Source organism: Thamnophis elegans, chromosome 13, assembly GCF_009769535.1.
Source record: "Thamnophis elegans isolate rThaEle1 chromosome 13, rThaEle1.pri, whole genome shotgun sequence".
NCBI classification, from domain to species: domain Eukaryota; kingdom Metazoa; phylum Chordata; class Lepidosauria; order Squamata; family Colubridae; genus Thamnophis; species Thamnophis elegans.
In genome coordinates, this window is record NC_045553.1 from 43,366,001 (window position 1) to 43,388,165 (window position 22,165).

The 22,165-nt window shown below is 45.3% G+C and overlaps 1 protein-coding gene across 1 annotated transcript in view; it reads right to left on the minus strand.

The window, feature by feature from the left end:
- Positions 1-22,165, minus strand: part of IGSF9B (immunoglobulin superfamily member 9B) — a 108,992-nt gene that overhangs the window by 53,591 nt on the left and 33,236 nt on the right. The window contains exons 3-5 of the mRNA XM_032228767.1: positions 17,038-17,107; positions 15,154-15,351; positions 10,820-10,966 (exon numbers count right to left, since the gene is read on the minus strand). Coding sequence (XP_032084658.1) covers positions 10,820-10,966; positions 15,154-15,351; positions 17,038-17,107 — 415 coding nt within the window. The remainder of the gene's footprint in view (positions 1-10,819; positions 10,967-15,153; positions 15,352-17,037; positions 17,108-22,165) is intronic.

Consider the following 22,165-nt stretch of genomic DNA (forward strand, 5'->3'; position numbering starts at 1 on the left):
CACCTAGACCCATTAGGGCTTATTACGGGTAACAGCTTTCAAACCACACACTTCCTGCTTAATTTCACAGAGAGAGAGAGAGAGAGAGAGAGAGAGAGAGAGAGAGACAGAGAGACAGAGAGACAGAGAGAGAGAGAAAGAGACAGAGACAGAGACAGAGATGGTGCAGTGGTTAGAATGCAGCATTGCAGGCTACTTCAGCTGACTGCAGTTCTGCAATTCGGCTGTTCAAATCTCACCGGCTCAAGATTGACTCAGCCTTCCATCCTTCCGAGGTGGGATTGTTGGGGGCAATATGCTGACTCTGTAAACTGCTTAGAGAGGGCTGAAAGCCCTATATATATAAGTCTAACTGCTATTGCTATTGCTATAGAGACAGAGACAGAGACAGAGAGAGAGAGAGACACAGAGAGACAGAGAGAAGAAAGGAAGGGAGAGAAAGTGTGTGTGTGAGAGAGAGAGAAAGAGACAATCAGAGAGACAGAGAGAGAAAGAGAGAGAAAGAGAGAGAGAGAAGCAAAGAAGGGGGAGAGAGAGAGAAAGAGAGAGAGAAAGAGACACAGAGAGACACAGAGAGAGAAAGAGAGAAGAAAAGAAGGGAGAGAGAGAGAAGAAAGGAAGGGGGAGAGTGTGTGTGTGTGTGAGAGAGAGAGAGAGAGAGAAAGAGACAATCAGAGAGACAGAGAGAGAAAGAGAGAGAAAGAGACAGAGAGAGAGAGAAGCAAAGAAGGGGGAGAGAGAAAGAGAAAGAGAGAAAGAGACAGAGGCAGAGAGAGAGAGAGAGAGAGAGAGAGAGAAGAAAAGAAGGGGGAGAGAGAGAAAGAGAGAGAGAAGAAAGGAAGGGAGAGTGTGTGTGTGTGTGTGTCTGAGAGAGAGAGAGAGAGAATCAGAGAGACAGAGAGAGAAAGAGAGAGAGAGACAAAGAGAGAGAGAAGAAAAGAAGGGGGAGAGAGAGAAAGAGAGAGAGAAGAGAGAAGACAGAGAGAGAGACAGAGAGAGAGAGAAGAAAAGAAGGGGGAGAGAAAGGAAGGGAGAGAGAAAGTGAGAGAGAGAGAAAGAGACAATCAGAGAGACAGCAAAAAAGAGAGAAAGAGACAGAGAAAGAGAGAGACAGAGAGAGATAGAGAAGAAAAGAAAGGGAGAGAAAGAGAGAGAAAAAGAGAGAGAGAGTCAGTCCCTGGAATTGTTATAGCTACCTATACGAGAGGTTTGTGCAACCAGTAGCTTGTTTTGTTGTTTAGCTGCTTTGACCTACTTCCTGCAACAGGTGCAGACAACCTGACACTCTACACCATTTTGTAGGTGTTGATTCAGGTGATTACCTGTTCTAGTTTTTTTAAAAAAATAAGATTTTCAAAACTGGCTTAATTTTGCCTTTTTTTTTCTTCCCCTAGGGCTGAGAAAGAGGAACTGACCCTAAGTCCCCCAGTTGGCTTTGTACTAGAACTCACATCTTCCTCTTGGTAAATCACTACATCAAATCGGCTCTCGCCAAACTGTATGCAGGCCCATCAATCATCATGAAGCCAGAAACGCACAAAACTGACAGCTATTCCCTAAAATAAGCCAAATTCCCCCAGATCTAAAACCCAAAGTAAAGGTAAAGGTTCCCCTCGCACATACGTGCTAATTGTTCCCAACTCTACGGAACAGTGCTCATCTCCATTTCAAAGCCAAAGAGCCAGCGCTGTCCGAAGATGTCTCCATGGACATGTGGCTGGCATGACTCAATGCCGAAGGTGCACAGAATGCTGTTACTTTTCCACCAAAGGTGGCTCCCATTTTTCCACTTGCATTTTTCATGTGCTTTCCAACTGCTAGGTTGGCAAAAGCTGGGACAAGTAACGGGAGCTCACTCCGTTACGCGGTGCTAGGGATTCGAACCGCCAAACTGCTGATCTTTCTGATCGACAAGCTCAGCGTCTTAGCCATTGAGCCACCTTCTAAAACCCAAACAGCTGGAATAAAAAGAAGGACCATAATCTAGGTTAGAAACCCCCGTCCCCCTTGCAAAACATCCAATAATTAAATTATGGTTCAGAAATTCCATGAGCGAGTGGCACTCATGGACGAACGACATTGTTGCTGTGGTTGAGACCTTTGGATACAAAATCCTCACTCAATTTTTGCTTTTTCCCTGATTATGGACATTTTGACTACTTAGTCAACGGGGACTTTGTTAATATAAAAGATGGAGGATTCTCTACTCACACTGGCTGCTCAACCTCACTCTCGGGGGTAGGCTATCAAAACACACAGAGGATACACGCCCATGCAGATACTACTCTGCCCTTTGATTAAATGAGCTCTTGCCAATTAGGATACCAGCCTAATTGTAAATAGCTGTTAAATCCAATTTTCGAGGAAGACATTTCTGCAATATCAGCTGAAAAAATAAAAAGACAGATTCCTGGTAGCAAAACCGTTCCATTTTCTTAAAAGTCAGCGTAATTCGTTCCAGGAAGAGGAAAATAGCTTGCCTTGCTTAGGGGAAAATAATTTAGGGGTAACTGCATTCATATTGTAACCCTGAGCCTACACGGGGCATTTCTCAACCTTGGCGACGTCAAGAAATGTGGGCTTCACCTCCCAGAATTCCCCAGCCAGCATGCCAATTCTAATGGAACCATAATGGGAGCTGGGATTTCCACTGCTAAGCAAGGTAATCCTTTAAATGAACCACGCCTGATTTTCTGACTTTTATGCCACGGTTAAGTGAATCGCTGCTGTCGTTAAGCGAATTGCACAGTCATTCAGTGAATCTGGCTTCCCCAATTGACTCTGCTTGTCAGTAACCAGTTGCAAGTGGCAATCGCGCAGCCTGCAACTGTTGTAAACACTGCCAAGCTCCCAAATTTTGATCACGTGGTGGCAGGAATGCTGTGACGGTTGTAAGTGTGAGGATTGGTTGTACCTCACTTTTTTCTGTATTGTGGCCCACCAATGGCCCGCCAGTGACTCACCAGTGGCCAGCAGATCTGATAGCAGATTCAGACAGTGAGAAGGTTGGGGAGGAACATGGGCCAGTCCTGGAGTCTGGAGAAGGTTCTGATGAGGGCTCTGTGTCAGAGGCAAAGAGGGGGCCAGGGCCATCTGACAGTATTCAGCTGCCTTCGGAGTCAGACATCAGTGAGGCAGAAGAACAGCTGGAGCCTGTTCCCAGTGTGCACATGCACAGAGTGGCCAGAGGAAGGGAACAGCTAAAGAATAGGGGTCGACTTGGGAGTAAGGCCACAGGTGGACAGTGAATGGCCCTTCCCAGAGGAAGTAAAAAAGGAGCGAAAGGGGAGTGGAGTTTGCAGGAGACCATTAGTTCGCTTCATTGGTTCATGACTCTCCAAGACTCCTTGCTAAGTTTTGCAGATCTCGGCTGTCAGCTCTCCAAGCCAGATAAGGTCTGTGACTGTCAATCCTCCTTTGAAAGACTTTGTTGGATGTGAAGGAGCAGAATTCACAGTAATTTAATAAAAGGGGTTTTTTGTCGGGACAAGGAGTTTGCTTCATGCTCTCGGGAAGCCTCGGTTAGATCAGTAACTTTGAACAGTCTCTAAATGAATGGAGGACTTCCTGCATTAATCAGAAAAGAAGGGAGGATAGTCTTCAATTGCAATTACTGGCAACCCTTAGAAACCTTCTTGGTTTTTAATTATGGTATCAAATTACAGAATTTCAGCCACTCCGGCATCCTATCTCTGGGGGGAGGGGGCGGGAGAAATTCACATTTCATTGCTTGTGATTTTATTGTATTTGCACAATGCCACTAGACTGATGAATCTCACTTCCATCTCAAGTCCACAGCGTGGCACGCTCTTGGCTAACAACTACCCAGCTGGGAAAGCGCTAAACCAAATGTACTTCCAGTTGCGCTGAATGTGATTTGAGCATTTCGGGAGTCTCTTCTCTGAACAATTTGTACATCTACGTACAGGATTTACTTCCGAGACACTGGACAGGGTGTCATTTCATTTGCTACTTGAAGGTTTTCTGCACTTACATGCAGATTTGCATACCTAATCACTTCCTCTATATGAAATAACCCCCTGATCCTGAATCTACAATCAAGTCATCCTCCCGGCGGTAAGCAATGACCTACTTAACATGGGATGCGTAACAGCATCACAACTGATGCACACAGAAGGAACCCAGGGCAGGTCTACATGTTGAGAATTGTACTCCAGAGATTGTCCATCCACCGCTTCCCATAACCACAGCCAACATGGCTACGAATCAACTTCTGGAAAGCTGGGAGTGGCTTGTGTTGGGTTGGCAACACCCATTTCACTGGCTGTACATCCTTCTGAACATATTGGGACTTGTATTATATCAATAAGAAAGTTATAGAGAGGAAAAGGAGGAGGTGGTGGTGTTGATGGAGGAGGAGGAAGGGGAAGAAGAAGAAGAGGAGGAAGAGGAAGAGGAGAAGGCGGAGGAAAAAGAAGAAGAAGAAGAAGAAGAAGAAGAAGAAGAAGAAGAAGAAGAAGAAGAAGAAGAAGAAGAAAGAGGGGGAGGGGAGAAGAGGAGGAGGAGGAGAAGAAGAAGAGGAGGAAGAAGAAGAAGAAAGAGGAGGAGAAAAGGGAGAAGCAGGAGGAGGAGGAGGAGGAGGAGGAGAAGGAGAAGGAGAAGGAGAAGAAGACTCTTTCACCTGTTTTCCAATGCCAAATTGTTGTTATGGAGAAATCCAACATTATAATTGGGAGAAAAAATGTGATATGGAAATATTGAATGGAAGCAGGGGTATTGAGCTTGGAACAGCTGAAAGATGATGAAGATGAAATAGAATAGAATAGAATAGAATAAAATAAAATAAAATATCAGAGTTGGAAGGGACCTTGGAGGTCTTCTATTCCAATCCCCTGCTTAGACAGGAAACCCTACACTATGTTCAAATAAATATTCAAAAGAGTACAACGTAGACAGGCAAAAGGAAAACCAAAATCAAAGGATTCTTCCTCTTCATACGGTCTCACTATGACAGAGGTGGGCATTTTTTTTAGAAGGGCACAATTAGAAGAGTCAAAAAGAGGGCTGTGAAAATATCTACAGACCCATCACATCCTGGACATAAATTGTTTCAACTCCTACCCTCAAAAACGATGCTAAACGGCACTGCACACCAGAACAACTAGACACAAGGACAGTTTTTTCCCCAGACACCATCACTCTGCTGAACAAATAATTCTACTCTATTCTATTCTATGCTATTCTGTTCTATTCTGAATTCTATTCTACTCTTAATTCTATTCTATTCTTAATTCTATTGTTCTATGCTATTCTAATTCTATTCTATTCTAATTCTATTCAATTCCAATTCTATTCAATTCCAATTCTATTCAATTCCAATTCTATTCTATTCTAATTCTAATTCTATTTCATTTCTATTTCTTTCCATTTCTATTTTTTCTATTTCATTTCTATTTCTTTTCTATTTCTTTTCTATTCTTAATTCTATTCTATTCTTAATTCTATTGTTCTATGCTATTCTAATTCTATTCAGTTCTAATTCTAATTCTATTCTATTTTATTCTATTCCAAATTCTATTCTGTTCTATTCTTAATTCTATTCTATTCTTAATTCTATTGTTCTATTCTATTCTATTCTAATTCTATTCAATTCTAATTCTAATTCATTTCTATTTCATTTCTATTTCATTTCTATTTCATTTCTATTTCTATTTCATTTCTATTTCATTTCTATTTCTATTTCTTTTCTATTTCTATTTCTTTTCTATTTCTGTTTCTATTCTATTCTATTCTATTCTCAAAGCCATCTTTGGGCCATTCTCTTTCAAGCTCTGAAATGAGTCGTAGGTAATATTCTCCTCGTTTCAAAGGAGAGTTAGCGATTCATCGAGTTAGATCAAAAATAAAAACCAAGCCTTACGTGTCCCTAGGGGGCTCCTTAAAGCAAACCCCTGGCCTTGGCGTCATCCAGACAGCACCCCAGGGCTTTGCCACTGCGGAAAGGTTAAAACTGCAACGAAGAACAAGGCTCTGCTCCAGTGAGCATGCCAATACTTCAAAAAATACATATTAAGAGCTGCTTGGTGGCGTGTGAGGCTCCTATTAAAAGTTAACAAGCCCAGGTTGATCGTTTTCTGCTGTTATGGAAGCGCTGTTGGGTTTTTCCCTGTTCCCGGGGAAGGGTTTACGTTAGGCACGGAGAGTCCCATCCTTCTTTCCTCCCCACTTCAGAGCCATGGATCTCCCCAAGCTTTGATTAGAGCTATTCAAGAGGCGACATCTGGCTCATATTCTGAGCTTGCTCGTTTTCTTGCAGACGTTTCATTACCCAAACTAGGTAACATCATCAGAGCTAGAAGGGAGTGGGGTTTATGGGGAGGAAGAGGAGGAGGAAAACTGTGGGGTCCTTAGTGCTCTCTGAGTTTGCTTGTTTTCTTGCAGATGTTTCATTTCCCAAACTAAGCAACGTCATCAGTGCTAGAAGGGAGGAGGAGGAGGAGGAGGAGGAGGAGGAGGAGGAGGAGGAGGAAGAGGAGGAGGAGGTGGAGGTGGTGGTGGTGGTGGTGGTGGTGGTGGTGGTGGCGCAGCCAAGGTGGCGCAGTGGTTAAATGCAGCACTGCAGGCTACTGCTAGATCAGCAGGTCAGCGGTTCAAATCCCACCAGCTCAGGGTTGACTCAGCCTTCCATCCTTCCGAGGTGGGTAAAATGAGGACCCAGATTGTTGGGGGCAATATGCTGACTCTCTGTAAACCGCTTAGAGAGGCCTGAAAGGCCTATGAAGCGGTATATAAGTCTACTGCTATTGCTATTGGTCGATGACGAGGAGGAGGAGGACGAGGAGGAAGAGGAGGAGGTGGTGGTGGTGGTGGTGGTGGTGGTGGTGGTGGTGGTGGTGGACGAAGAGGAGGAGGATGAGGAGGAGGACGAGGAGGAGGATGACTGTGGGGTCCTTAGTACTCTCTGACCTTGCTTGTTTTCTTGCAGAACCCAAACTAGGTAACATCATCAGTGCTACCCCAAAGGTCCTTTTTCAGGAGGTGACGGGACTTTCTTGTTGTTGTTGTTTGTCATTTTTGTTTTTGAAGACATTTTGCTTCTCACGCAAGATGTCTTCAAAAGAAAATAAAAGAAACAAGAAAGTCCAGTTGCCTCCTGAAAAAGCACCTTTGGGACAACCATGTTCTGGATGACTGAGAATCTCTACAGACTTTTTAGCGATACAATTTGGGATGAACACCCTTTGAGTGGCGCGGGAGTAGGAATGGATTTCCAGAGGAAAAAAAATCAGACTACAGGAACCATTTGCACCACTCAGGTGACCCTGAGGACACAGATCAACCTCCAAGTGGCCTCAACGAACCTCTAAAAGGATGCAAATGGCCAGCTGCCTGCAAGGAATAGAAACCCTTCCATTCCCCTCAGCTCTGACTATCCTGTCAGAGCTGAAGATGCTTCTTGGATGAGAAGCAAAACATCTTCAAAAGAAAAAAGAAAGTCCAGTTGCCTTCCAAAAAAGCACCTTTGGGACAACAATGACCTGGATGACTGAGCATCTCTACAGACTATCATCAATCAGTGCTACGCAAGACTAGCACTGATGATGCTACCGAGTTTGGGTAATTGAAACATCCGTAAGAAAACAAGCAGGATCAGAGAGCATCAAGAGCCACTCATGGCAACCTTGAGCTACAAATATCCTTAGTGGTTCTTATTAATGAAGGCGATGTCTAAAAGCCACTTTCTCCTGCTCACCCAATCTGGTGCCATAATCTCTATGATTTGGTGGAGAGCAAGACCAGCAGCCTAGACCTACCAACAATAACTCACTCCAGGTTTGTCTTCTTAAAAAGGGAGAAGCCACCGAAAGTGAAGGAGACAAGAGGCAGTGGGCAAGACATATTTATGGAAGATCCATTGCTCCCCAGAAGGACATTCTCACGTCATTCTCATAAACGCACCCCTTATCGCTGGAGCATCAGAAAGGGGATTTAGTAGCTGGGTCACGGGAAAATTACAACCTCCTCGGAGTTACTCTATAAAATGTACATTTGATTCAGAGTTTAAGTATCCATTCAGGGTTACTGCGGAGACATATCACTGGGAGTATCAAGCTGGGAGATCTGCGCGTAATTCATAACTCATAACTCATGTTTATTGTTTTTCTCCTTTTGCCGTTGCCAGAGAAGTGCCAACACACAGGCAAAACATTCAACGCAACACACTCTTTCTAGTACCAACATCCTACCCTGTTTCCCCGAAAATAAAACCTCCCCGGATAATAAGCCCAATCGGTCTTTTGAGCGCATGCGTTAAAATAAGCCCTCCCTCCACAAAAAATAAGCAATCCCCTAAAATATTTAACCGCATGCGCAGCCAAAACCCATGTCCTGGAGAGAAGGGGGGGATATGCCCCATGTGCCCCATATGCACCTGCCATCCATGCAGAACAGCCTCGCGGAGACCGCTCCCGTAAACACTAGCTACCGTGCCCTTTCTCTTAGTGGCGGTCGCAAAAAGAGCAGCAGGCCCAGCGACGCTAGGGTTGGCAAGAGTGTGCCACAGAGACATAACTTCCGGCCCTCTCTGGATCAGCTGACCCAAGGGCCAAGGTTAAGGGGCCTCCTGCACCACAAAAATAATAAGACCTCCCTGAAAATAAGGCCAATGGCTTATTTTGGAGGTCAAAAGGAAATTGGACCCTGTCTTATTTTCTGGGAAACATGGTATTATTCTTCTGTCAGGCCTGCAGCCATATTTCTCTTGGATCTTTGGCCTGCCACACTTTCTATTATTCTACTATGCATTTTCTATTGTGGGAAAATGGGAGAAGGGATTGTATGGAGTGAGAAACTATGTAGCCATAACAAAATTCTTTCTGGAAAGCCAAGGTCATCCTTTGTCTCTGCACCTGACTGGGACTGGATGGGTGGAAATGCCAGCATGGCAGTGGGAGATTGGACCATTCTGATGGACTTGTGGGTGTGGGGGCAAGATCTTGAACTTTCAACTAGGTGGAGAAAACCAGGAAGCTTTCAGATTCGGGTTTTCCCAGATGTGCCAACATGGCTCTCTTAATAAATTGGAACTTTGAGCAATGCTTTGCCTTGGACTCTGATTTCCTTTTAGATGATATTTGGAACCCTGACATCTTCGCTTGCTAATCTGTGTTCAAAAACAGAGGAGCTTTAATGGTCATGTAGAATATTGTCAGATCCTGTTGAACTAAGACGGTTCTAAGCAAGAAGGGAGAAAGGGACTGTGTGTCCTTTGCAGATTGCGCATTGTTAATGCCTGGGGAAGGGGAGAAAAAAAAACACACTAGATACTAGAAAGTTGGAAAGGTGTCATCTTCTACATACTTGCTGTGATAGCACTTCTAGCATCCCAGTCAATGGCGGGTGAACCTTGGAAAGATATCTCAGCAACATCTAGAAGCTTCAAATTTCTAAGTTAACTGTTGTATGGCAGGGAGAGAGTGTAAAATAGGAAGCTAGTGTGTTTGGAGCCATATTCTTATCTAAAGGCATTCTCACAAGAAACCAGCATTAAGACGATAGACAACAATTATTCATCCAAACTCATGATTAGTTTTTAGGAAGCCAACAATGGCGAAGTGTTCGAAAGAACAGGGGGAAAATCCTGTGGTGGAAACTTGCCAAGATCATTCAAAGGTGCTTTATTCATGAAGCAACTAGATTTTGTGGTATCTCTTTGAAGATGTTTCACTTCTTATCCAAGAAGCTTCTTCAGCTCTGACTAGATGGTGGGGAATGGAAGGATTTATACTCCTTGCAGTCAGTTAATCATTTGCATCCTTTTGGAAGATCATGGAGGCCACCTGGAAGTTTATCAGTGGTGGGATTCAATCAGTTCACACCTATTCGAGAGAACCGTTGTTAACTTTCTAAGCAGTTTGGAAAACAGGTTGTTGGAAGAAATCTCATTTTGTTCCTTTCCACTTTACAGGGCTAATCCTGTAAGGAAGGCAGGAAGGAAACATTCTGGTGTTGTTTCTAGCCTAATCTTTATTACCCTGCTTACAGAAACTGCCTCTCCAGTTAAACCTTATTACATTGTAACAGCTAAGGCGAAGCGCCCATCAACGTGAGCGACATTGAGTTGGCCACAACTCAGTCATATGACCACTGATCCCTGCCCATCAAGCTGGTCATTAGGGCAGAGAACCGGTTGTTAAATTATTTGAATCCCACCACTGAAGTTTATCTGTCTCGCTAAAAGAATGCAAATGACCAGCTGTCTGCAAGGAGTATAAACCTTTCCCTTCCCTACCATCTAGTCAGAACTGAAGAAGCTTCTTGGATGAAAAGTGAAACATCTTCAAAGAAAAACCAGAAAGTCCAGTTGCCTCATGAAAAAGCCCTTTGGGGACAACCATGACCTGGATGACTGAGAATCTCTACAAACCTTTAGCTATACAATTTGGAATGAACACCGTTTGAATGATGTGGGAGTAGGAATAGATTTCCAGAGGGGAAAAATGCAGACTACAGGGACTAGGAGCACTACTCAAGGTGACGCTGAGGACACAGATAAACCTCCAAGTGCTTCAAGGACCCTCTAAAAGGATGCAAATGACCAGCTGTCTGCAAGGAGTGTAAATCCTTCTCTCCCCTACCATCCAGTCAGAACTGAAGAAGCTTCTTGGGTGAGAATTGAAACATCTTCAGAGAAAAACCAGAAAGTCCATTTGCCTCTTGAAAAAAACATCTTTGGGAAAATCATAACCTGGATGACTAAGAATTTCTATAGACATTTGCCAAGATCACACTAAATATTTTGCAGGCCACCGAAGTCCAGAAAAGAGAATGCTAGGAACAAGGAAGATCCCTTACTCACCGTTGACGGTGAGATGCACCCAGCTGCCGTTATGGAAGGTGTCATACTGCTGATCCAACATGAGTACTTTGCATTCATACCAGCCTTGATCTTCAGAGCGAACCTGTTCGATGCGTAGAGAGGCTTTGTCATGTAGACTCGCACGGCCTAGAAGACAGCAGTCAAAAAGAGAGGTCAGTGGAGAGGGAAAGAGAATATCTTTCTTCTGCTGAGATGAACAATAATATTAAGGCTACACCAGAAGCTACACGAGACATTCTGAGTAAACCTTATCCCAGAGTATACCAGAAGTGAGACTTGTGGGACTTTTTTTTTTAAAAAAAATGAATAAACGTTAAAACATTGGACATAGATAGAGCAACCTTTCTGGCTTTGTCATATCCATACATACTTTAACATAACAACAAATACAGTTTCCACTTATCGTACATTAATCTTATTAACATATCCTTCATCCGCCTTTGTATATTTATCTATATATTATCCAGTTCCAATTTTACAATCTTCAAAATATTCTGTTTCGACTCCTTTTCCTCATTTCCAGCCATTGATACTTGGTTCTTCCAAACTTCATAATATTCTGTCTCGTCTCTGTTTTTGATTCCTAGTGTCAGTCTGTCCATTTCTGCACAGACCGAAATTTTCTTTATAACCTCTTCTTCAGTGAGGGCATCTCTGTTTTTCCAATTATGCATATACCACATGCAGCGTTAAATATGTCACTCCTTTACTATATTTTTCTTTTATTATTCCTAATAGGAATCTTTTGATCTAGCATCTCTTCCAACCACGTCTTTATCAGACGCCAAAAATGCTTGGCTTTTGTACATAACCACCACGTATGATAAAAAGATCCTAAAGCCAAGTTACATTTACAACACTGCGGAGAACTTGGGGGGACTCTTGAGGACAAATGGATGCCTGGAACTCAAGCAGGCTCATCTAAGCTTTCTCTGAAGATGGGAGAAGATCACACTTTTTATGTGCTCCCTAGCCTACATGAACTGTGGTACTGGAGAAGTCCCTTGGACAGCAAGGTGATCAAACTGGTCAGTCCTAAAGGAGATCAACCCTGAGTGTTCTTTAGAAGGCCACATCCTGAAGAGGAATCTCACATACTTTGGCCACCTAATGAGGAGGAAGGACTCCCTGGAGAAGAGCCTAATGTTGGGAACGATGGAGGGCAAGAGAAAAAGGGGACAACAGAGAATGAGGTGGTTGGATGGAGTCACCAAAGCAGTAAGTGTGAGCTTAAATGGACTCCAGAAAATGGTAGAGGACAGGAAGGCCTGGAGGAATGTTGTCCATAGGGTCACGATGGGTCGGACACAATTTTGCAACTAACAACAACAGCTACATGTTATTATGGTCTTTTCTTTCAGTTATCCCATGTTTCCTCAAGTAAGGAAGAAAAGCAGCAAAGTCAAGTCCCATGGGGGAAAGTTGAAAGAGTCAAAGATGTTTACTAGAATGAGTGCAGAGAAGAGCAACAAAGATGATTAGGGAACTGGATGCTAAAACTTATGAAGAACGATTGCAGGAACTGGGTATGTCTAGTCTAATGAAAAGAAGGACTAGGGGAGACGTGATAGCACTGTTCCAATATCTAAGGGGTTTCCATAAAGAAGAGGGAGTCAAAATATTCTCCAAAGCACCTGAAGGCAGGACAAGAAGCAATGGGTTGAAACTAATCAAGGAGAGAATCAACTTAGAACTAAGGAAAAAATTCCTGACAGTGAGAACAATTAATCAGTGGAACAACTTGCCTCCAGAGGTTGTGAATGCTCCAACACTGGAATTTTTTAAGAAGAGATTGAACAACGATTTGTTTGAGGTAGTCTTGAATAATCATCTGCTTGTCTCCTGCCATTCAAGCATCTGAGGGATGAAAGGAGCTGCAGGTTTTTTCCCCCACAATCTGATCTAATCAGCTAATTAGTATTCCTGGATTGGAGTCAGGGACACCCTTGACAGCTTGGGGCCTTAGCAGACAGGCAGTCCAGCACATGGTCCTAGCAGATGCAAAGCCAGGAGGTGGTTAGAGAACAGCCTTTGGCTCCAGAGATACCAGCAGGCAAGACAGCACTTATCATTTTGCCAGGAGGACTTGTTGAAAGACAGAGTTCAATATAGATCCAGTCTCCAAATGAGAAAGGCAGAAGAAGATTCAGAGGCAGGAGACAAAAGTAGAGGGTGATGGTGTTGTTGTTAGTTGCGAAGTCGTGTCCCACCCATTGTGACCCCATGGACAACGTTCTTCCAAGCCTTCCTGTCCTCTACCATCATCGGGAGTCCATTGAAGCTCACACCGACTGCTTCGGTGACTCCATCCAGCTACCTCATTCTCTGCCATCCCCTTCTTCTCTTGCCCTCCATCGTTCCCAGCATGAGGCTCTTCTCCAGGGAGTCTTCCCTTCTCATTAGGTGGACAAAGTATTTGACTCTCATCTTCAGGATCTGGCCTTCCAAAGAGCAATCAGGGCTGATCTCCTCTAGGACTGACTGGTTTGATGGCCTTGCAATCCAAGGGACTTGCAGGAGTCTTCTCCAGCACCAGAGTTCAAATGCCTCCATTCTTTGTTGCTCAGCCTTTCTTATGGTCCATCCTTCACAGCCATCCATTACATCTGGGAAAACCATAGCCTTGACCATACATACTTTTGTTGGCAGGGTGATGTCTCTGCTTTTTAGGATGCTGTCTAGATTTGCCATCGCTTTCCTCCACAGGAGCAAGCGTCTTCTGATTTCTTGGCTGCAGTCCCCATCTGCGGTGATCTTGGAGCCCAGGAAAATAAAATCTGTCATTACCTCCATTTCTTCCCCATTTATTTGCCAGGAATTGAGAGGGCCCTATGCCCTGATCTTAGTTTTCTTAATGTTGAGTTTCAAGCCAACTTTTGCACTCTTCTTCTTCACCCGCATTAAGAGGCTCCTTAGTTCCTCTTCAATTCTGCCATTAGAGTGGTATCATCTGCGTATTCCTAAAAGCCATTATCTTTCAAAGGAAGTTATGAGAGTTGAGTTACCACCACAATTGCCAGTTTGTTTCCCAGGTCCAATTCAAGGTGTTGGTTATCATCTTTGAAGCTCTTTGTGGCATGGGACCAGACTACCAGAGGAACCGTTTCACTCCAATGGGGTTAGGCCATCTTACCCATGCTGGCAGAAGGAGCATGCTGTGAAAACCCACCAGTCAAGGAATTTCAGCCGGCATGCTCCAGCAGAAGAGCTTTTTCTGCCACATCTCCTGCCCTCTTGAACGTCATGCTCCTAGGATGAGATTTACACCTACCCAGGGGTGGACTCCAGCAGGCACAATAAAAATTGTTCTGCACATGCGCAAAAGCAAAAAACAAAATGACTGCACCCCGAAGACCGGTTCAGTGGCATGGCAGGCCTGGGTTGCTGCTGGTTCCAGTGACCAGGCCCCCAAACCACAATTGGTTCGGCCAAACTGGTCCAAACCAGTAGGAACTCACCACTGCACCTACCCTTTTGGCCTTCAGAAAGGGCTTGAAGACTTGGCAGTGCCAATTAGCATGGGGTACTACTAGATCAAGGGTATCAAACTTGATTTCATTGAGGGCCACATCAGGGTTGTGTTTGACCTCAGAGTGGCAGGGGGCGGAGTGGGCATGACCAGGGTGGGCATGGCCAGCTTGACATCACTCGTGTTGTAGACACCCAAGCACTCTGCCAGACAAAACAGGCTCTTGAGCACTGTTTTCAGCCGCGACAGCCTCTTGCAATCCTCTGCCAGCGAAAATGGAGCTTGGGAGGAGCAGTGTGCAGCCTTCCCGAGCTCTATTTTCTCTGGCAGAGGCACCATGGGCCAGTCCTTTGCTGTTTCCATGGTGGCCCCAGGGGCCAATCTAAGCACCCCGAGGGCCGGATCCGGCCCCTGGGCCTTGAGTTTGACACCCTTGCACTAGATCATTTTAGAAGGGGCTTTTGGAGGTAGCTAATGGATTAAATAAGACCACACCTCCATATTCCATTCTGTTCCCTTCCTCTCCAACATGTTGTGTTTGTGTGTGTCTGTGTGTGTCTGTCTGGCTGTCTGGATCTATCTGTGTCTTTGTCTGTGTGTGTCTGTGTGTCAGTGTCTGTGTGTATATAGATACAGATACAGATACAGATAGAGATGGGAGATACACACATACATTTAAATTTAATGTCTGCATTTATTGTTTTAAAGTTTTGATGTTTTATATGAGTGTACTTTTTTGAGAGTGATTGTAAGCCTCCTAAAGTAACCAAGTTGGGAGATATTCAATTTAATAATTAAACCGATTCCAAAATTGTTTGGACTCTCTCTATATTTTTAAACTTACCAGCATATTCTGGATCCACATGAGGAGGGTAGAACCCAAACTTGATGAAGATGGGAATGGGCACCCCAAATTTGAACCACTCAACCACATAAGGAGAGGGTTGGCCCGTCAGTGGATGGATTACATCACATCCGAGGATGACGCTTTCACGAGCACGAGCTGTCACAAACTCGGGTTCTTCTCTTAAACCGTGGGCACCTGAGAAAAAAGGAAGGGGAGAAAGGGGGGAAAAAAGAAGGGACAATCAGTAATTTCCCCTAAAACAGGAAGAAAATCTATTTATGGCTATAACTATACCCAACAGAATAAAGATACAGATTAACAGAGTTGGAAGGGACCTTGTAGGTCATCTAGTCCAACCCCCCGCCCAAGTAGGAGACTCTACATCATTTCTAACAAATGGCAATCCAATCTCTTTTTGAAAAGTTCCAGTGATGAAGCTACTACAACTTCTGTTCCATGGGTTGATTGCTCTTACGGTCAGAAAATTTCTCCTTATTTTCAGGTTGAATCTCTCCTTGGTCAGTTTCCATTCATTGTTCCTTGTTTGACCCTCAAGTGCTTTGGAAAATAGCTTGACCCCCATCTTCTCTGTGGCAGCCCCTCAAATATTGGGAGACTGCTATCATGTCTCCCATGGTCCTTCTCTTCACTAGACTAGCCATGCCCAGGTCCTGCAACCATCCATCATACGTTTTAGCCTCCAGTCCCCTCATCATCTTGGTTGCTCTTCTCTGCACTTTCTAAAGTCTCAACATCATCAACCCTCCTTACAGGAGATCCCACATTCTTTTAACCTTCCACAAAGCCGTCAAGACCTGGCTCTTCCCCCAAGATAGAGTGAAGTCAAAGCTGGAAGTTGACTGTGTTGTCTGCATCAAAAGGAGAAGGGCTTGTGGCACCCAAGTTTTTGTTTCTGTTGTTATCGGTGCATGATGTTTGGCTTGATATAACCGTTGTGAACCCTGCAAGTTGTGCTTTCAAAATGGGCTACTCCTGCAAGGCTGCGTTTGCTATTTAAAACTCCCACTGGTTGCTCAGTTCCTGCAGCCGTTGACTGCATGTTTTAGCCTCCAGTTCCCTAAGCATCCTGGTTGCTCTTCTCTGCACTTTTTGTAGAGTCTCAACATCTTTTTTTATAGTGTGGTGACCAAAACTGGTTGCAGTACTCTAGGTGTGGTCTTGCTAAGGCTTTATGGAGTGGTATTAGTACCTCCCTTGATCTTGATTGCATCCCTCTCTTAATGCAAAGGTGGGTGGGTCATACCTATTTTTCAGTCAATCTTCATTTTGCTTCAGGGGCGACCAATCAAGCCGCATTGTCTCTGCTTAACAACTCCTATCCTTTTACCAAGGTCATCTTCGGAAAGGCTCTTGAGCGTTCTTTTCTTAACCCCGGGAACTGCCACAAATGCTTTGGTGCAGCTCTTTCATCATTCTCCGCTGGAAGAGCCCATCCGCAGCCCCTACACACAGCAGGTTAGGCTTCAAGGTGACTCCGGCTTTTCAGGAAGAAGGGGAGCGCCAGAGAAACAGAGAGGAGAAATGCTCCCTGCATTTATAGGAACGTGCGCTGATTATAGTCCATTAAAAAAAGTGATTGATAAAGAAGGGGAGATGGGGGAGTCTATCCGGGCGAGGAGGAGACCTCTCCACCCACCCCCCCTGGGGGAAGATGGTCTCTGCCTGAGCTTATCAAGGCAACATTTGAATGGAGCTGTTCAGCATCGCTCCAAGGTGACTTTCCGGCATGTTCTCCCTACCTCCGCCCCCTTTTCTCTCTCCTTCTCACTTCAGGGAGGGGTGGAGAGACAAAAGGGGGAGGAGGGAGTCAGCCCTGTGGCTGCTCCTTTACTATTCTTCCTTGAACGGTTTTTGACTCACCTAATAATATCTGCGGGGAGTGGTTTTCCTCTCGGTGGCATCCATTCATAAATTGATCTGCCATCCGAGCCTGGAAACAAACACCAAAAAAAAAAAACTCCTGGAAGGGTCTTTGATGGGGAAGTCACTAGGATTGCAGTCAATGAGTTGGCAGCACTGATCCCGAAGCCAATGGATCCCACTAGGGTTGCTTAGCCGAAGAATGCTTAGCCAAATAAGCCTAAAATCACCCCAAAAGGCTCTCCAATATCTGAGGGTAACATACATGATAGCAGACATGATAGCAGCATTCCAATATTGGAGGGGCTGCCACAGAGAGGAGGGGGTCAAGCTGTTTTCCAAAGCACCTGAAGGCCAGAGAAGGAATAAGCGATGGAAACTGAACAAGGAGAGATTCAATCTAGAAATAAGGAAGAACTTTTCTGACAGTGAAAACAATCAACCCTTCAGAGGTTGTGGGAGCTTCATCATTTGAGACTTTCAAGAAGAGATTGGACTGCCATTGGTCAGAAATAGTATAGGGTCTCCCACTTGAGTTGGACTAGATGAGCTATAACAGTGTTGACCAAACTTTTTGGTACTGAGTGCCAAAATGAGCACCTTCCAGTTTCCGGCATGCACATGCGAGCCGGTCACCTGGTCTTCTGGTTTCTGGCATGCATGCACACACAAAGACCAGGTGGCACTCCAGAAACCAAAGCTCAGCTTCCTGGCGTGTGCATGTGCACCAAGAAGCTGCTCTTCCAGTTTCCAATGCTCCCGCATGTACAAAAACCAATTGGCCAGCACTCATGTGCATGCTGGAACCCGGAACAGCAATGGGTAATGGCTGCCATGCCTGGAGAGATGGCTGTGTGTGCCACTTCTGGCACGCATGCCACAGTTTTGCCATCATGGACATATAAGGTCCCTTCCAACTCTGTTAATCTGTTAATATACAGTGTCCATACTTCCTCTGACAGATCAATCAAGAAAGCTCCCTCCATCCCAAGTTGGCCAGGGACCAGCCTGAAGTAGCCCTAGATAATCAGTTCCATCCAGGACCAGGTAGGAGTAAAAGATACTGAAACCAGGTGTGGCCTCATGGACTCTTATTCATCAGATCCATGCCCTTTCCAGGTGACTTTATTTCAATGGTCATTTCCACCATCCTTTCCCACCATCAAGGAGTCAACCTCCATGCCTACTTAGATCTGAATGCTGCCCTACACTTGGATTTTGCTTTCTTATTTCAGTAAATATCAGGGCATACCTGGATACCATAAAAAGGTCCACTCTCAAAACTGAGCTCCTTGTTTTTGTTTCCAATTACAGTGTTACTTGCCCCGGTATGCAAAAGGAGAGACTTAGTTAAGTTGTTGGTGGGACCATATAGGGCAGGGGTGTCAAACTCAAGGCTTGTGAGCCACAGAGTGCTTAGACCTGGCCCTGGAAACAGCAAAGGAGCAGACAATGGTGCCTCTGCTAGTAAAAATGGAGCATGGGATGGGACCACATGTGGCTCCTCTGCACCCCATTTTTGGCCTGGGTGGCCTCCTGCAGCCCAGGGCTCCATTTTTGCTGGCAGAGGGCTATCAAAACAAACCAAAAACAAAAGAAAGGGAGAAATGTTTCCCCTTTTGCATTTTGCACATGCAAGAAGGGACGGGAAAGGAGAAAGGGAAAGAGGAAAGAGAAAGGAAAAGAAGGGAAGATGGGAAGAGAACAAGGAAGGAAAAATAAGGAAAGAGGGGAAGGGAGAAGAAAGGAGAATGAAGAGGGAAGGAAAAGGAAGAAAAGGGAGGAAGGGAGGAAGGAAGGAAGGGTTGGGGTTGGGGTTGGGGAAGGAAGGAAGGAAGGAAGGGTTGGGGTTGGAGAAGGAAGGATGAAAGGAAGGGTTGGGGTTGGAGAAGGAAGGAAGGAAGGAAGGAAGGGTTGGGGTTGGGGTTGGGGTTGGGGTTGGAGAAAGAAGGAAGAAAGAAAGAAAGGAAGGGAGGGTTGGGGTTGGGGTTAGGGTTAGGGAAGGAAGGAAGGATGAATGGATGGAAGGAAGGAAGGGTTGGGGTTGAGGAAGGAAGGAAGGGTTGGGGTTGGAGAAGGAAGGAAGAAAGGAAGGGTTGCGATTGGGGAAGGAAGGATGGAAGGATGGAAGGAAAGAAAGAAGGAAGAAAGGAAGGGTTGGGGTTGGGGTTAGGGTTAGGGAAGGAAGGAAGGAAGGCTGAATGAATGGATGGAAGGAAGGAAGGAAGAGTTGGGGTTGGGGAAGGAAGGAAGGAAGGGTTGGGGTTGGAGAAGGAAGGAAGAAAGGAAGGGTTGCGATTGGGGAAGGAAGGATGGATGGATGGATGGATAGATGGATGGAAGGAAGGAAGGAAGGAAGGAGATTATAATGAGAGTGAGGGAGGGTCTCAGTGAAATCCTGTCTTAGTACTTGGCCACCACAGATGCCCCTGACACAAGTCCCATGTCACACCCACCATGGCCATGCCCCCAGCCATGCCCACCATGGCCACTCACCTCCCTGGGCAATGTACTCCCCCACCCCACCTCGGGCACTCTAAGGTCAAACAACAACCCTGATGCAGCCCTCAATGAAATCTAGTTTGACTCCCCTGGTATACGGTTTCAAGTGTCAGTCACAAAGAATGATAACCCCGCTTGGGGGCTTATCATACCATAAAATATGGAATCTATAGATTCCTTTGCAGGAACCCAACCAGAGGTGATTCTGCTGATTTATTGGCAGAAGCTGAGCCACATAATGTATGGAGAACTACACACCAGCAGGGTTTGTTAGGTGAGGTTCAGATGAGATAGTCCTTCATGGGTATCGGAGTTGCAGAAACTCCGATATTCTCATGACCCATTGTGCAAATCAGGTCATCACACAGAGCCACCATACGGTTCCTTTGTCTGCTCCCTGAGTGGCCATGCTGCCTTTGTGTTCTGCTAAGCCACAAAACAAGGCTTGGTCATGTTGCAGCAACCTGCAAACAATCTAGTCAATTGTCAAGATTCCCAACAGCATCCAAAATTAAATCAGAGTCCAAGGCAAAGTATTGCTCAAAGTTCCAATTTATTAAGAGAGCCACGTTGGCACATCTAGGAAAACCCAAATCTGAAAGCTTCCTGGTTTTTCCACCAAGTTGAAAGTTCAAGATCTTGCCCCCCACACCCACAAGTCCATCACATGGTCCAATCAGTCACTGCCACGAAGGAAGATTCCTCCCATCCAGTTCCGGTCAGGTGCAGAGGTGCAGAAACAAGGGATGACCTTGGCTTTCTAGAAAGCATTTTGTTATGGCTACATAGCATCTCACTCCATACAATCCCTCCTCCCATTTTCCCACCCTAGAAAATGCATAGCACAATAATAGAAAGTGGGGCAGGCCAAAGACCCAAAAGGAAAGATGGCTGCAGGCCTGACATCAGTGACATTTGAGTTAATAAATCCTAAACTGAGTAAAAGCACAGCTTTTTACAGGACCTGGGAACGCAGCAAGTGTATTGGTGTCAGTCCAAACCATCAAACATCTGGAGAGAAGATACATATTTTTTCCTGTCTTGATCACATTCTCCCCCCACCCCAAAATATAAGTGATTGACAGCCACACTTCCCCGAACTAGTTACGACCCCGATCAAAATGGACGGATGCAAAGCACTAGCATTTCCCTCAAACCGATTCCAGGCTCCTGCAGCTGGATTTCTACATGATTTTTCCCTCCATTAGCTATTAACAATCCCCATTTCTAACTGCAATCTGCAGCAAAAGGTTTTTTGCACCTGACTTTCTCCAGACATGCCATAAAATAGCTTCTAATAAAATAAAATAAAAGGTAGAGAAATGCTCTTCTCTCATCTCCAACCCCCCCTCCCCTCCCCACCATCGCCATCACCACCTCCCTGCTGGGTTGTTGCTGATTGGCCCGAGATGACATCACCGTTTTTTCCACAACAGGAGTCTGGTTCGCCAGCGAGTCTATTTTTGGCACCCACGAGACAAGGCATTAACCAGCAACTGGCTCCGATGGGGCCGGGGTGAGCTTACGATGCCAGAAGTCCCTCCGGGATGGGACAGAGAAAGGACAGGTGGGAATGCCCAGAGACACAGTATTCCTGCTCGCCTCTCTCACACATGCACAGACACACACACACACACCGCTTCTCCCCATGCACGCACACTCCCTGACGAAGAGAGATGATGAAGCTACACTGAGAAAGAGGCTTCAATGCCGGTGGGAAGAAAAAGCAGAGAGGAGAAGAAAGGAAAGGAAGGAGAGAGGGGTTTGAAATGCCAGTGGTCTGATTCTCCTTGGAGTGCTGGAGAAAGCATCAAAGGAAAGAGCAAGAAGAGAGAAGAGCAGGTGCCCGTTCGGGGCGGGGGGTGATGCCACCTCTCAGCACCCCTCTTCAACCAAACCATCTACCCTATTCCTGCGCTCACTGTTTTTTATACTTCCCCCTCCCCCCCAGATGTGTTTCCTTATCACTGTATTTGCAATCTGGATGACAGGCCTCCAGCAAAGGAAATGAGTGACACTGGGTTTTAACAGATTAGCAGATTGTTGGAAGGGACCTTGTAGGTCATCTAGTCCAACCCTCTGCCCAAGCAGGAGATCCTACACCATTTTCAACAGATGGCAGTTGGGGCTCTTCTTGAAAACCTTAATCATTCTGCCAGGAAATTTCACCTTAGTTTTAAGTTGCTTCTCTCCTTGATGGGTTTCCGCCCATTGCTTCTTGTCCTGCCCTCAGGTGCCTTGGAGAATAGCTTGACTCCCTCTTCTTTGTGGCAGCCCCTGAGATATTGGAAGACTGCTATCATGTCTCTCCTAGTCCTTCTTTTCATTAAACTAGACATACCCAGTTCCTGCAACCGTTCTTCATATGTTTTAGCCTCCAGTCCCCTAATCATCTGTGTTGCTCTTCTCTGCACGTGGCTTTAAATCAGATGGACACTAGGAACAGCAGCTCTTCCTTTGCCTACGTGGGTTGTTGGCTCTCTCTCTCTCCTCCCCTTCTCTTCTGTTGGTCAACCACAGAAAGATGCAGGCTCCGGAGAGAGCCTGTCCACCCCTCCCGATTCATTGATTGATTTATTTTATTTAGGTAATCAAACATGTAAAAGATAACAGGTAGAAGCATAAA